Here is a 16,721-nt window from a genome sequence, read left to right on the forward strand (position 1 = left end):
AATACACATAAATACTCATTTTACTACATTCCAGCAAGGGGGAGGTCCAAGACAGTCTAAGAATGAGATATTTCCTAAATCATACTTTTCTTAAAAATACATTAGAAGTTGGGGCACCTGGGTGGCTCAGTGGGTTAAAGCCTCTGCCTTCGGCTCAGGTCATGATTCCAGGGTCCTGGGATCGAGCCCCGCATCGGGCTCTCTGCTCAGCAGGGAGCCTGCTTCCTCCTCTCTCTCTCTCTCTCTGCTTCTCTGCCTACTTGTGATCTCTGTCTGTCAAAATAAATAAATAAAATCTTTAAAAAAAAAAAAAAAACATTAGAAGTAGTAAGTAAATTTACTTCCTAAAGAATGGTGAATTTTAAAAAACTATCTTCCTTTGGAAAATTGTGGGCTAGAATCATCAAGTTTCAATGAGCAGGTAGATCAGAAGAAGCTCTTTATTACAAATACTGAAACGAAGAGTGGCCATATAAAAACACAAAATTTGGCATTATGGTTTCTAAAAGCATTATTATGCTATTTACAGAATGTTTTCATGAACATAAAATCCGTATTTGAAAGTTTAAAAGCCATAACAACTTTAAGAAGAAACCATAGGTTAGGGGCAGAAGACAATATATAAAACAAGTATCAATGTTTTCCAACAAAAAGGAAATGTAACAGGGTGCCCACCTGGCTCTGAGTCGTAAGTTTGAGCCCCACACTGGGTATAGAGATTAAATAAATAAAACTTTTTAAAAAGGTGGGGGGGGAGTATAATTCCCCTGCTTACCTTTTGAAGTTTATTTACTTAATTCCTCTGCTTACCTTTTTTGAGTTTATTTACTTAAGCAATCTCTACACCCAAAGTGGGGTTTGAACTCACAAGCTGGAGACCAAGAGTTATATGCTCCTTGGACTGGGCCAGCCAGGTGCCCCTCTGCCTAGCTTTAAGAAAATAAGTAAATAAATCTAAAAAAATAAGTAAAATTTTTAAAATCTAGCCTTTTGCTTTCAGCCAAGATAGAGTGGCATGAACCAGATTTACCCTGTTATAATAAACTAAAACCTGGACAACTGTATGAAGCAACCAAGACACTGGACACCAGGCAACAAAGTACAGTAAGTCCTGAGAGATGAGAAACGAAGTAAATCCTACAACTGCCCCAGTTTATTGCCTGAAGAGAGTTTCCGACTGACAGCATGGGGATGGGGACTCAGGGAAACAATCTTTCTGGGTTGAAGGAACAAGGCAGTCTGTAGGGAAGAGTATCAGAAGAGAGAGACGGCTGCACAGAGCTGGGATGCCAGAGATCTGCAAAGTGTCCCCCCAAATATTCAGAAGGGTACTGGGGAGCACATCAGCACATCCCTATAAGGAAAACACTTAAGGTTTCTGAATGGAGAACCACCCAAAACAATAAAAAGGAACAATCCCTGAAGCTCACACAGGGCCAAGAAGACTTCTTGTTCCCAACAGCCAAAGTAGAAAACCTCAGAATTCATGGACTACTGGATACTCAGAAGAGTTTTGACTCAGTAGTGGGAAATAATCAGCCCTAAATGAAATGCTGCTCTGATGTTGTCTACCAAAGCTTAAAATTTAAATGATCTGAAATGAACAGGCTATTTCTAAGGAACTTAACCGTGTCCCAGAAAAAAGCTCAAGAATATTTATAGGAATACAAAAATATCCAGCATCCATCAAAGTAAAATTCATAATGTCTGGCATCCAAACAAAAACTACCAGACAAGCAAAGAAGCAGGAAAAGGCAACCCATAATGAGGAGAAAAATCAATCAAACCCAACCCAGAAATGACGCAGATGATAGAATTAGTAGACAAAAGCATTAAAACAATTATAACTGTATTTCAATGTGTCTAAGGTATTAAAGGAAAGACTATGCTAAGCAGAAACCAAAAAAAAGTACACACACACACACACACACACACACACGGGAACACCTGGATGACTCAGTCAGTTAAGTGTCCTCTCGATTTTGGCTCAGGTCATGATCTCAAGATTCTGAGATCAAGCCCCCCATCAGCCCCACACTCAGTGCAGAGTCTGCTTGAGATTCTCTCTCTCCTCCTTCCTCTGCCCCTCCCCCCAGCTCTCCCTCTCTCAAAATCTTTAAAAAAAAGAAATACATAATTTTATACACTTTTTAAGATTTTACTTATTTACTTATTTTATTTTTTTAAAGATTTTTATTTATTTAGTTGAGAGACAGAGATCACAAGTAGGCAGAGAGGCAGGCAGAGAGAGAGGAAGGGAAGCAGGCTCCCCGCTGAGCAGAGAGCCCGATGTGGGGTTTGATCCCAGGACTCTGGGATCATGACCTGAGCCGAAGGCAGAGGCTTTAACCCACTGAGCCACCCAGGCACCCTTACTAATTTTTTAAAAAAGATTTTATTTATTTATCTGACAGAGAGAGAGATCACAAGTAGGCAGAGAAGCAGGCTGGGGTGGGGGCGGAAGCAGGCTCCCTGCTGAGCAGAGAGCCGGATGTGGGGCTCAATCCCAGGACCCTGAGATCATGACCTAAGCCAAAGGCAGAGGCCCAACCCACTGAGGCACCCAGGCTCCCCAGAGAGTGCAAGCAGGGGGAGGAGCAGAGAAAAGGGACAAGCAGACTCCATGCCGCATAAGGAGCCTGACACAGGGCTCAATCCCACAACCCTGAGGCAACGTCCAACCTGAGCCAAAATCAAGTGTAGGACACTCAACCAACAGAGCCACCCAGGTGCCCCAATGAAACGTATATTTTTTTAAAAAGACCCAAATCAAAAGTCTAGGTATGAAACCCATATTGTCTGAGATGAAAAATGGGATTGAGGGCAGATTATACATTGCAAATGAATAATAAACTTAAAGATATAGCAATAGAAAATATTCAAAATGAAAACAATAAAAAAGACTGACCATAGCATCAGTAAGCAGTGGGACTTCAATCAGCCTATCGTATGTCTAACTGTATATTTTAAATATGTACAGTTTGTCAATGATACCTCAATAAGGCTGTTTTTTAGAAACCTAATCTTTGAAAACAGGCTGAGACTTCATACTGCCGATTTTTTAAGTCCTACATTATCTTCAACATAGCCATACATCTTAATCATCATTCTGGTTTAATTAGGTACTAAATAACCACCTTGGAAAACAAAGCTCTCCTAAGTTTTCCATTTTGACTTGCTTTCAAGAAACCTCATTACGAATTACTTAATAACACTGTTTAAACAAATACCCCACTATAAGACTTCAGTACACAACCATCATAATAATAACAGTTGCACCAAAATCCCATTTCACCACGTACTTTCATTAAAGAGGCAAAACTTCTGAACTAATTGTAAAAATTGAAAACAAGAACACTTTCAAGGGGCGCCTGGGTGGCTCAGTGGGTTAGAGCCTCTGCCTTCGGCTCAGGTCATGATCCCAGGGTCCTGGGATCTAGCCCCACGTTGGGCTCTCTGCTTGGCGGGGAGCCTGCTTCCTGCTCTCTCTCTGTGCCTGCCTCTCTGCCTACTTGTGGTCTCTATCAAAAAAAAAAAAAAAAAAAGAACACTTTCAAGTCATCAGAATCTCTAACACTGCTATCTCACAGAACTTTCTGGGACAACAGAAACATTCTATTCTGCACTGTTCAATATGGTAACCAGTAACTACATAGGGCTATAGAGCACCTGAAATGTGGCTAGGGTGACAGAACTGAATTTTTTGTTTAGTTTAGTTTTGTTTTGTTTTAAATAAGCTATATGCCCAATGTAGGGTTGGAACTCATGACCCAGAGATCAAGAATCACATGCTTTACTGACTGAACTGGCCAGTATGCAACTTTAATAATTTAATTTTATTTAAATTTATTTGATCTTATTATTTAATTTTAATTAATTTAATTTTAATTTTTAATTTCAATAAATTTAATTTAAAATTATTTAATTTCAATAAATTTAAACTTAAATATTTTTGCAGAGTAGTGATTATATTATACAGTGGCTGTATTAGTTTATAGAGTAGTGGACAACACAGCTCAAGATAAAAAGAAAATATGGATTGAAAATTTTAATATTAGAACTTTCCAAATAACTTTTAATATTTATAGCTTATAAATAATATTAACTTTAAAATTAATAAGCACCATAAACCATAAACACTGAAAAGCTATTTTTTTAAGCCCCATGCCCAATGTGGGGCTCGAGCTCACAACCCCAAGATCCAGAGTCACATGCTCCACTGACTGAGCCTGTCAGGAGCCCCTGAAAAACTATTTTTTAAAGATTGGCTCAAAGAATCATATCACCTAAAACTTCCTGGTTCCTTCAATTCCCCTGCCCTCCACCACAGGAGGGATTAGGTGACCCCACTGTACCATGTCTCACAATACTCTCCGTATACTATCAGCAGTGTATTGGGGGCTGTGGGGAGTGAGAAGTAACCACCTAGTGGGGATGAGATCTACCTTTAGGGAGATAAAAATGTTTTGGAACTAGACAGGGTGGTGGCTGAACAATGTATTAATGAATGTACGAAATGCCAATAAATTGTTCCCTTTAAAATGGCTAATTTTAGTCAAACGAATCTCACCTTGAGAAAAAAAAATTAATGTATCTAAGCAAGATGTGCACCTCTAATTTATACAGATTCACTGTAAGAAAAGCACAGAAAATGAGGGAAGTCAGCTTTTACCATCAATTTAAAAGTTCATTTTTCCTTGGGTTTTCACGTCTTCAGTAACTGAACTTGATGCTCAGTTATTAAATGTCCATTACAAAATGCCTATTCAAGGAAAGTCAGCCAAACCAAGCACATGGCTCAGAACCACATTCAGCTGTGACAAGTTAGCAAATGAGCCTTAAAACATTTAAACCTGAACTGGTGATTCTAAAAACTATCCTACTGCACTCTAGAAAAGCAGAAGTACATGGAACGACTAGCTCCCAGAAAATTCGGACAGTATTAAGACCACACTAATTCCTTATTCTACTCTCCTTATTCTACTCTCTACTATCCTGGTCTCCCTACATCCATGCTAAATTTGAAAACAGAACAAGCCCCAAGTCCAAAAGCTTCCATGCCACTAGAGGTAAAGAAGGAACGTAACCTTAAGTGAGAGAGTGCGTGTGTGTGTAAAACAACAGAGAAATGCCCTACGTTCAGGTAAATATTAATGTTTAGCTAACCTCGAAATTTTAATTAACCTTTTCAGACACAGGCCATCAGGTAGCGTTTCCTGGCCAATAGATGAAACTGGAAAAGAAGATTTCACAGCCAAACTTTAGAAGCAAAGACTACTTAAACAGCTTCACTTTAATACAAAGGAATCCTTGAGGTTCTCGGCAGACAACAATTAGTCCTTAGGCAATTTGGTCCTTAGTTAAATTACACTATGATAAAATCAAACATGACACAGCTCACATTTGAGTCGATCAGAAAAAGGCTTGCAATTTCCTTTATACTCTGGTCTCTGAACAATAAAACCAAATTAACTAATAACACCAAGAAATATATACTTTGGAATAAGAGGCAGGGTTAGTTTGGTTGGGGGGGTTGGGGGAGGGGAAAGAGGATGGGAATAATATGCAAGAAAGGGAAATTAGTTGCTGAACAATACTAACCAGATAGCTGGTACAGGTAAAATCAAAGGTTTTTAAAAATACTCTCTCAAAAATTAATTAATTAATTAATTAAAATAAATTATTCTCTCAGATATTTTAATTTATCATTTCACATACTATCCAATACATGGTTCTTAAATTCACTCCACAGCTCAAATTCAATGTGAACCTGTGGAAAAATGGACAGGAGGATGGGATAAGCAATATTTAAATATTATATATTTTTTAAAAGATTTTATTTATTTGACAGACAGAGATCACAAGTAGGCAGAGAGGCAAACAGAGAAAGAGGGGGAAGCAGGCTCCCTGCCGAGCAGAGCCCCCGACGCAGGGCTCGATCCCAGGACCTGGGATCATGACCTGAGCCGAAGGCAGAGGCTTTAACCCACTGAGCCACCCAGGCGCCCGTAAATATTATATTCTATTAAACTAAGGGGTAGCCAACATAACACTACCCATTATAACCTTAAATCATACAATCATAAGAAACCACTCCCCTCAAAAAAACCCTACAATTGTATTTTAAGCTCCAAAGACAACTATATTTCAATACAGGCAGGAGTAAAGCAATTCACTCCAGTTTGTGCCAATCGACCAACCAGTCTGTGTCTTCACTGCCAGACCAAAGAGGAATTAACTGGACATGAAACGGATTCTGGCAATCCTAAACCTAAAACTCCAGAACACCTGGATCACATGGAAGCAACTAATCAACAGACCCAACACAGCACTACTCCTACCTAAGTGTCTGTCTTAAAAAGGATTTCTGGCTGACTCTCCCTGAGTATATTAAGCTGAAATCTAACTGCAACTTTTCCCTTTCTTGGTGATATATAAAATAATGGCACATCTTACAACTAATGGCACCTTCAAATGCGCTACCTTGGGCAAGTTATTAGGTTAAGCCAGAACAGTAAGCCTTTGTTTCCTCATCTAGAAAATGGAGAGAACAACTTTATATGATTGTTATGACTGTGTGTTAAATTATTTAACAAAGTATTCAAACCAGACTGGACCATAGTAAGCACACCTTGACCTGGCACTGAAAGAGCAATCCTTTGAAGGTTTTCTGTTAATGATGACAAGTTTTACCTCCCCATCAACACACTCACCCATTCCCTTATAAGTAGTGGCAAATCCATCAGACAGATGAATTTTAGCACCTTAACCATTTGTAAGAAACTAACCAACCATTACAGGAACTAAAGTCATTAACTTTAACCTCTAACATGCTGCAGCTTTAACTACATTCTGGACAGAAATTAAATCAGAGCTTTCCAAGTCATCTGGCACTGTAATGTGGGCTAATAGTTCAGTATACCAAAATGACAATGAAACAAAACAAAAGAAAGATGTCAGTTCTCAGTAACATTCGTCTCACAGATCAAGAATCCTAGTGATGAATACTACAGGGGCTACACTCCAAGGCCAGGCTTTAAGCAGAAATATGTCCCATCAGGGATATTATTTTTATTCCTTCCTAATCAAAAAACTCAATTAATACCCCCACATGCTAAAGAGAAAACAAAAACTCTATATATGCAAGCCTAACAAAGGATTTAGTATCCAAATAAATAAAGAACTCATACAAATCAGTAAGACCAACACCCTACAGAAAAACAGCAAAAGGCATATTCGCAGGAGGAATCCAGACAGTCAAAAAAACATATAAAAAGACATTAATCTCACCAGTAATTAGAAAAATGACAAAGGGGTGCCTGATAACCCAAGTTTGAAGTTTGGCCTCATACGGCCTCAAGTCAACCTTGTGACACTTTCGATGATTAGATATTGAAAGAGAGACAAACATAAGGCATTTTATCTCTCTAGCTCTTACCTTCCTCATCTAGGACAGAGGAAGGTTGGATTACATGGGCATTACAATTTTCACTCTTGTTCCTCTGATGGAGAAAAAAATCTATAAACTTCAAAAATGATGTCTAGTGTTCAATTTTCATTAAGATCCACATCTTTAAAAAATGTAACTAATTTGAAAAATAAGAGTTCTAGGGTTTATTGTTAACATCTTGTTAACACCTCATTTACTTTATTTTTATTTACTTTTTTAACCATTTGTCAGAGAGAGAGAGACAAAGAGCACAAGCAGGGGGAGTGGCAGGCAGAGGGAGAGGGAGAGGGAGAAGCAGGCTCTCTCCTGACAAGGAGCCTGCTGAGAAGGAGCCCTATGCTGGACTTGATCCCAGGACCCCAGGATCATGACCTGAGCTGAAGCAGACGCTTTACCAATTGAACCACTCAGGCATCCCTCATTTTTTTTTTTTTATAAGATTTTATTGATTTGAGAGTGTGCACAAGCAGGGGGGAGGGGCCACCCAGGCATTCCACTAAAATGTCATTTAAATGAGATGTTAAGAGGTGCCTGGGTGGCTCAGTGGGTTAAAGCCTCTGCCTTCGGTTCAGGTCGTGATCCCAGGGTCCTGGGATCGAGCCACACATTGGGCTCTCTGCTCAGCAGGGAGCCTGCTTCCTCCTCTCTCTCTGCCAGCTTCTCTGTGATCTCCATCTGTCAAATAAATAAGTAAAATCTTTAAAATAATAATAATAATAAAGTTAAGGACTTATTTTAAAAAATAAAAAATAAAAAAATAAATGAGATGTTAAGGGGAGCCTGGGGGGCATCTGGGTGGCTCAGTCAGTTAAGCGTCTGTTTTTGGCTCAGATCATGATTTCGGGGTCCCGGGATGGAGCTTCATATTGGGTTCTCTGCTCAGCGGGGAGTCTGCTTCTCCCTCTGCCACACGCCCCAGCCAGTGGGCGCTCTCTTTCGCTCTCAAATAAAATCTTAAAAATAAATGACATTTTAATGTTATTCTAAAATATTTCTCTCAAACATTTTAGAAGAACACTTTTTGCCACCTTTAACCAACTTTAAAATACTCCGTTCAAAAAAAATCATCAAGGCGGGGGGTCTGGATGGCTCAACTGTGGGGCACATGACTCTTGATCTCTGTGTTGTAAACTCGAGCCCTACATCAGATATAGAGATTACTTAAAAATAAAATCTTTTTAAAAATGCATAATAAAAATCAACAAAGAAACCATAAAACTCAAATAGACATTAGATAAGATGTATTAATAAAACATTCAAAACACAAAAACAGAAGAAACTGTTAAATTACAACTATAACCCTATCATTTCTAGGGTCACAAACACTTTCCACAATTGCTATTTAAAGCTGTGGGAGGAATTAATTCTGTCCAAATCACTGAATCAGCATTCAATCCCCAATCTACCTTATTCAGACTTCTAGTACATTACTACAGAGATTTCCTCCCCCAGAAAGTGATTTCAAGTTCTGTTTTTAATATAAATACAAACTTACATACACCTTAGCAAAGATCACTGTTTTCCATTAGAGTAGGGGGACATATAGAAGCCTATTTCTTTTTTTTTTTCAAAGATTTTATTTATTTATTTGACAGAGAGAGATCCCAAGTAGGCAGAGAGGCAGGCATAGAGAGAGGAGGAGGCAGGCATAGAGAGAGGAGGAAGCAGGCTCCTCGCTGAGCAGAGAGCCCAATAGCGGGGCTCGATCCCAGGACCCTAAGACCATGACCTGAGCCAAAGGCAGAGGCTTAACCCACTGAGCCACCCAGGCGCCCCAAAGCCTATTTCTTTTTACATTATGCAGGGAAACTCTGAGGAAAGACTCAGAAGAAAAGTGAGAGCTAAACCATAAACTGATTACAAAAATCTATGCAGCAAAAAAGAAAATATAAAAAGACAACCTGGGAAAATACAGTAACTTGGATAGAACCTTAATGTTTCATCTCCAAAGACTTAAGATTTTTTCAATTAAACTGCCCCACAGAAACTTATAATGACAAGGAAAATGACTTTCTAAAAGTAAGCCTAAATTTCTTCAGTACAAGTTAACATTGGTTTTGGGGTTTTTGTTTTGTTTTGTTTTGTTTAAGATTTTCTTTATTTACTTGAGAGAGAGAGGAAGAGCACAAGTAGGGAGCCGGTTGTGGGGACTTGATCCCAGGACCTTGAGATATGACTCAAGCCAAAGTCAGATACTTAACCGATGAGCCACCCAGGCACCCCTTAACACTGATTTTAGAACAACTATGTTCTGGTCAGTCTCAACCAGCTAACCTTTGAATCACAGTCACCATCTCTGGAAGGGAGTACTGTGGTAGAACTCCACCTTGAAAGAATTAACTCAAAGATAAGAACCTCAAAGTTTAGAGCAGAAACTCCCTGACTCAAAACCTAGTTAATGTGTACTTCCCCTGGCCCAGGGAGGGATTTAAGCTGTCTACTACGATCTAGAAGCTTGATCTGAAGATATTTACCTATGTTTCTAGTCCTCAGTATTCTTTTCTGGTATATAAATGTTTTGGACTCCTCCGTCTTCCAGGAAAGGGTATATAACTAAGCTGTATCAAGTACATGTGACCTAAGAGCAATCATCTTCAAATATCTCAATGCATGACTTATGTTCAAATTAATGGCTTCATTATAACCCAGGCTTCCCTATCAGTAACGCAGGTGATGCAAGGACCACTACTTGGCAACTTAAGTTACATGAATGATAATTAGAATAAGGATAGCAGAAAATGTTTACTTAGCCACTCTGTGTGCCAGGCACTGTGCTAGGCATTTTACATGTATAAGTTAAGAAGTTCTATTACCTGCTTTACAGATGAAGACAAAAGTGAAGTAACTTGCCCGGGTCAACACACACAGCTGGCAAGAGGCACTACCAGGACCCGAACCCAAGTCTGAGAATTCTCACAGCACAGGCTTTCTCAATCTATTCTACACGGCTTCTGAAAGAAACATGAAATTACAAAGAAGCCTATGCCTGGGTGGCACAGTCAGTCAAGGCTCTGACTCTTGGTTCTGGCTCAGGTAGTGATCTCAGGGTCTTTGGGCTCCACGCTCACCCAGTATGCTTCTCTCCCTCTCCTTCTGCCCCTCCCCCCACTCTCACACTCACGTTCTCCCTCAAATAAATAAATCTCCAAAAAAAAAAAAAAAAAAAATTACAGAGAGGACTGTAACTGACATAATCACGGACTATCTGTGATACAAACAACCCCTGATTTATGACTGAGGAAACAGGTTCCTGGGGATAATGTGACCAGCTCTACCTTCAGCACCTGCTTGGGCACAGATCTAGGGCATTCCATCTCCACACAACCAGTTCTAGGTGTGTCCTTACCACACGACTTGACAAAGCTGATCTCACAGGACTTACCTTTACGCTAACCTCTCAGGGTTGGGTGAACACTGCCTCAAAGTATGTTTAAATCACAAAACATTCACCCTAACTTGTGAATTTTAGAATACTTATAAAACTGATTTTTACGGGGTGCCTGGGTGGCTCAGCAGATTAAAGCCTCTGCCTTCGGCTCAGGTCATTATTTCAGGGTTCTGGGAAGGAGCCCCACATCAGGCTCTCTGCTCAGCGGGGAGCCTGCTTGCTCCTCTCTCTCTGCCTGCCTCTCTGCCTACTTGTGATCTCTGTCTGTCAAATAAATAAATAAAATCTTTAAAAAAAAAACAAAACTGATTTTTACAATGAAACTGAAGTATAGAAAATAATGTGTTCAAAGAGGAACACAGAACCACCAGTAAAAAGAAATGAAAAGCAGGTCAAGACCCTCTGGTCAGTAAAATTATTCCTCATCAAAGCAGAACACATTTTACTAGTAGAAATCAATTCTGAAGTGACAGTTAAGCCAATGACAACCCAAATTTTCAAATCCCATTAAACTGGATTCAATGTTCCAAACACAGGTTGCTTTTTTAAAGGACCATTATCTCAAAAGTATTTACCATTAACAATTTCCTCTTCTATAAGTCTCAGTTTTAATATCAGTAAACTGTGATACTGAAAACTAACTCAGGATAAAAGTTGATATAGTAACCCATGCTTCAGGAAACAAAGAACTTGAGTCAACCTTAACATCCTGTCACTGTGTTTCTCCAGCTAGAAGACAACAAAGAGGAAAAGCACCAAACAATGACAGAAATACATAGGCTATAAAAATACATACATAGAGAGGTACGGAGCTAGGTAGGCATATATATATGGGCTATAGATTCCTTCTTTGGATGCTTACTGGTAAGATTATGGAAACATTCACATCTTTAACAGAAAAACACTACTCATTTCAAATTAATTTATGCTTTGCAAGTGCGGGAAATAACAAACCAGAAGTAAGACAATAAACATTCCTCCCTCTTACTCTATTATATGATTACTAAATTCTAAAAGAAACCAATGACAACTCAGCATACCCTACAGCATGGGGTATGGAAAGACGGTCTGGATGCCATACATGGAAACAAAGCCTAAGTTTAAGATGTAGAACTACAGGCCGGTCTTTGTTTTGAAAACTAATTGATAAAACTTTTTCTATCATTTTAATTGCCAAGTTACACCACAGTCCACAAATCTAGTCTGGATCCTTATCTGATGCAAAGAACTGAATCAGCATTTTAGGACTACAGTGCTCCGTGCATTTCATTTACTATCCGTAAGAAATGACAGAAGGGGATCTTCCTTGGACTATACAGGGAATGTCAGGTGTTCCTAGTTTCAACCACTTGCTTTTAAAGCTAAATAGGGTCTAGTTGAGATACCACAGATAAATAAAATCTGACTAAAAAAAAAAATTAAAATCAACTTCTTCCACTCACACATCTTTACCAGAGATGGTTTAAAAAAAAAAGAAAAAAGAAAGAACAAAAGGCTTCCTGAGGAGTTTCACACTCACTTCTTCAAATTCTGGTTAAAAAAAAAAAAAAAATGCATTCAAAACTCAGGCAAGGAGAAACAAGCACTAACGATCACAATCTCAATTCCGCATTATTCCTAGCTTGTACTCACAGAAAGAACCTTTCAGTCTAAAGACCTAAAAAAATTTTTTTTGCCATGAAATAAACATGGTGTACCATTTCTAATCTGAAATGGAAGTCTTGCCTTCCTTAGATATTAAGTTCTATGTAAGAACATACCTTAAAAAAAAAAACAAAAAAAAAACCAAAAAAACTAGGAAACAATAAGGTTCCACAATTTCCAACCGTAACTATGAATGTGTCCCAATGCTCAGACTGGCAAAACAGGGCTTAAAATTATTTATCAGTTAAATTCCTTTCCAGATTAAAACAACACACAATAGGAAATTTATAAATATTGATACCAAACCCCGATCAACTGGCAGTAAGACTATGCAGAACATTTACAATATTTTACTTTTCAGAATGGCAGGTCTCGAGCATTTTTTTTTTTAAGATTTTATTTATTTATTTGACAGAGAGATCACAAGTAGGCAGAGAGGCAGGCAGAGAGAGGGGGGGAAGCAGGCTCCCCACTGAGCAGAGAACCCGATGCGGGGCTGGATCCCAGGACACTGAGACCATGACCTGAGCCAAAGGCAGTGGTTTAATCCACTGAGCCACCCAGGCGCCCCAGGTCTCTAGCATTTTTATGGTTGTACCTATTCCATCAAAAATACAAGGGCAGCTCAAAATATGATCCTACTACATCTGCTATTTCAAAGAGAACAAACCCAAAGAAGTCAGGGTCAGTACTAACAATTCAAAAGTAGACATCCATATTTAGAAGACTGTCAGAGGGGCACCTGGGTGGCTCAGTGGATTAAAGCCTCTGCCTTCGGCTCAGGTCATGAGCCCAGGGTCCTAGGATCAGGCTCTGAGCCCCACATAGGGCTCTCTGGTCAGTGAGGATCCTGCTTCCTCCTCTCCCCTTCTCTCTGCCTGCCTCTCTGCCTACCTGTGATCTCTGTCAAATAAATAAAAAAATCTTAAACAAAAAAAATAAAAGAATGTCAGAAAACCAATTCCTGTTGCTGCCATCAGATATGCCCTCTTCCTTAGTCACATCCAAAGTATTTAAGCTTTCAAAACTAATGTAACTGACACACACTAAAAATCGACCAACTTACTAAAAGATCTATGCCAGTTGATTTTTTTAAATATGTGTGGGAAACTTGGTGACAACTTTTGCTTTATGTCCTGTATATTAAAACGTAGATGGACTTGACCTACAAAATGAAGATAGGGTCAACTGTAACCAAAAAACAGTGTGCTTCCCCTGGTGGCCGACCAAGGAACGGAGAAGGCATGCCTACAAGAGAAAAAAGCCTGGTCTCCCAGTCCTATCCTGTCACTCACGTAAATGAGAAGTCACTACCAAAAAAGGAAGATGTGGGGGAAGGGGAAACTATCAAAAAGACTAACACGAATTTAAAGGGAATACAAACCTGGGTGTTAGACTAAATAAATTTAAGAGTTTTAAATCAACAGACTAAAATTTAGAAGGCAGATACGGGCAAGGTCATTTATTTCCAGAGTGCCCAACAGCTCACTCAGGGCTGCCTGTGTGTTTTCACTTCAAAGATCACCCAGAGTTTCGTACCTTAATAAGAGCTTAAGAGCAACCTCCTTTTTCAAGGACTGGATCCTTACAATTCTCTGCAGTCCTGTTTCCAAGGAAAAGCGTGTGTGCATTTGTTTTCTCAAAGAAACTAGTGGCAGACCCCGCACAGATACCCTCCGGCTCTCAAGCCCTCCAGCCAGAGAGCTGCCAACTCCAGTTCTGCAGGATTCTCTCCGAATTTTATTTCTGAAATAAAACCCACGTCCTTCCAAACGTCTTCTGCGCCAACAGTCTCTAAGAACAGTCTCGCACCGAGACCGGCTAGAACCTCACGCATTAAAATCTGACGAATTCCTTTGTCTGATTAGATTTTTTTCTGGTGCCACTTTAAATTTGCTTCCACGCAGAAGGGCGGCGAGGAAAGTAAAGGCTCCCCTCCAGGGTGGAGGGTTTCTCGGAGGCGGCGTCGGTCCTCCGGACGCCGGCCCTGAGGGCTGTGTTCTCTCAAACCCCCTCCCTCAAGGAAAACAAAACAGAAAAGGCACCACGGACGTTTACAAATAGGTCCCAAAAGCAGACGGCCGCGAGCGAGCCGCAGTTCCCAGGCAGGCGCCCTCGGGGAAGCACGCTTCCTAACCGGCGTGGGGGGTCGCTTTTCCAGTCCCCCGCGGGCCGGACGGGGAGCCCGGGCGGCAGGAGCGCGGGGGGCCGGAGGGGCCACGAAAGGCCGGTGCGGCGAGGTCTGGCGGGCCGGAGGGGCCACGAAAGGCCGGTGCGGCGAGGTCTGGCGGCGAGGTCTCGCCCAGGTCCGCGGCACGCGCAGCACGCTAACTCTCCGGCGCCGCCACCCCGACCCCCGGCCCGCCGGAGCCCCCAGACCAGGGGCGGCCGCGCCGACGCCGCCCGCGCTCCCCCAGGGGCGCAGCGGGCCCGCGGCGGCGACCCGGCCGGGGGCGGCTCGGGCCTCCCTCCCCGGCGCGCCGGCCGACCGCGCTCGGCGTGCTTCCCTCGCGGCGCTCGCCCCGCCGGGCTCCCCGCCGACGGCAGGGCCGACACACACACAAAAAGAAAAGTTGCCCGACGGCCCCCGCCCCCTCGGGTGGCGGGGCCCCGGGCCGCTACTCACCGGGATCGAAGTCGGGCACCACCGCCTGGTACTGGGGTCCGACCCGCATGCCGCCGCCACCTGCGGGGAAGCAGAGCAGGGCGGTCAGCGCGGGCAGGCGGCGCGGGGGCGGCGCGGGGCGGCTGCCACCTACCGTGCTCCTCGTCGCTGGACGAGCCCGAGCTGCCTTCCTCCCAGGAGTTGCTGCTGCTGTTGCCATTGGGCGCCGCCGCCGCCAAACTTTTATTCTGCCCATTACTGGGGGCGGCGGCGGCCGAGGCGGCGGCCGAGGCGGAGGCGGCGGCGGCCGAGGCGGAGGCGGCGGCCGAGGCGGTGGCGGCGGCCGAGGCTGAGGCGGCTGAGGCGGCGGCGGCCGAGGCGGCCGCGCTGGCCGCGTTGTTCCTCCCTCTCCGCTTCCCTGAGACCTCGGGGCCCTTCTCCACCATGGCCGGCATCGGCGGGGGCCGGGGCCGGGCGAGAGCGGCGGGGCCCCGCGGCTCCTGAGGAGGGGGCGCCGGGCCGGGGAGGGGTGGCGGGGGGAGGGAGCGCGGGCGGGCGCGGGGCTGGGCGGGCGCGCTGGAAGCCCGCGGGCGCGAATAGGGGCCGGGGGTGGCCTGGCGGGCGGAGCGCGGTGCCGCTTCAGACCCCGAGCGCCGAGCCGAGCGCAACTTTCGCTCTCATCGCCGCCCGCACTTCACTGGCACTAACTACTCCGGGAGCCGCGAGCGGGCGGGGGGGGGCGGGGCCTGAGGCGAGCCGGGGGGGAAGCCGCGCGCAGCCCAACCCGAAGCGGGCTGGCTCCGCCCCCCGCGGGCTCCCATTGGCTTCTGCGGGATTCGGAGGGCGAGCGGCAACGCGGTTGGCTCGGATCTCCTGTCTGTCCCAGGGACGGGGGCGGGAGCGCGGGGAGGGGGAGGCTCCGGGCTTCCGTTGGTCAGGTTCGGTTGACGCGTATCGCCCGCTGTACGTGGTTTGAGGTTTGCAATCTCTCTACGCCCCATGATCCATCTCTCTAGGCAATAGCGAGGAGTTAGCTGCCCTCCCCGCCCCCTCCCTCGCCGCGGCCCCCCACCCCCCTCACCTGCGCTCGCCCCCCGCAGCCTCTGCCCCTGCATTCCGCGAAAGGCCCCACTGAGAGTCCCGCTGGATTCAGAAAGTAAAATATGCGTGACGCGAGAAGAGAAATGGAATGCGAGGTCGGGACTACTTTCCCCCTCGCGCGGAGGATTACAGCCACAGTTTGAATGGGTTCGATACAAAGAGGGGAAACTAATTGCAAGAAACTAATTGCGCCCCCACCTTTCCCAAGGGGGTGGGGGGTGCCTCGGTGCCGGGGGTCCCCGGTGCAGGGGACAGGGTTCCCAGGTGACCGGCTCCCCTGGAGGGAAAGGAAGCAGTGTGCGGGCTCGGAGGGTCTGTGGAGGCTTCTGCTAATTGGGTGGGGGGCAGTTGGAAGTGGCCGCAATTGCCCGAGTTGCGGGCGCGCCGGGTCCGCTGGGGCCGGAGGGAGGGTCCCGAGCGGTCCCTGCCCGGCGCGGAGTACGGGCGCCGGGGTCCCCTGCCATCCCCGATGGCTGTTTAGGAGCCAGTGAGGGGGCCGAATTGTCCCTGCGGGAGAGGACACTTGCAGAAAT

The 16,721-nt window shown here is 44.0% G+C and overlaps 1 protein-coding gene across 1 annotated transcript in view; it reads right to left on the reverse strand.

Moving 5' to 3' along the window:
• The window catches only part of RCOR1 (REST corepressor 1), a 113,086-nt gene extending 97,493 nt beyond the window's left edge, over positions 1-15,593 (reverse strand). The window contains exons 1-2 of the mRNA XM_032839680.1: positions 15,242-15,593; positions 15,109-15,168 (exon numbers count right to left, since the gene is read on the reverse strand). Of these exons, the coding sequence (XP_032695571.1) occupies positions 15,109-15,168; positions 15,242-15,542 (361 nt within the window). The 5' untranslated portion in view covers positions 15,543-15,593. The remainder of the gene's footprint in view (positions 1-15,108; positions 15,169-15,241) is intronic.
• Between the last annotated feature and the right edge of the window lie 1,128 nt (positions 15,594-16,721).

Source organism: Lontra canadensis, unplaced genomic scaffold, assembly GCF_010015895.1.
Source record: "Lontra canadensis isolate GAN:19392208 unplaced genomic scaffold, GSC_riverotter_1.0 scaffold108, whole genome shotgun sequence".
Lineage (NCBI taxonomy): Eukaryota > Metazoa > Chordata > Mammalia > Carnivora > Mustelidae > Lontra > Lontra canadensis.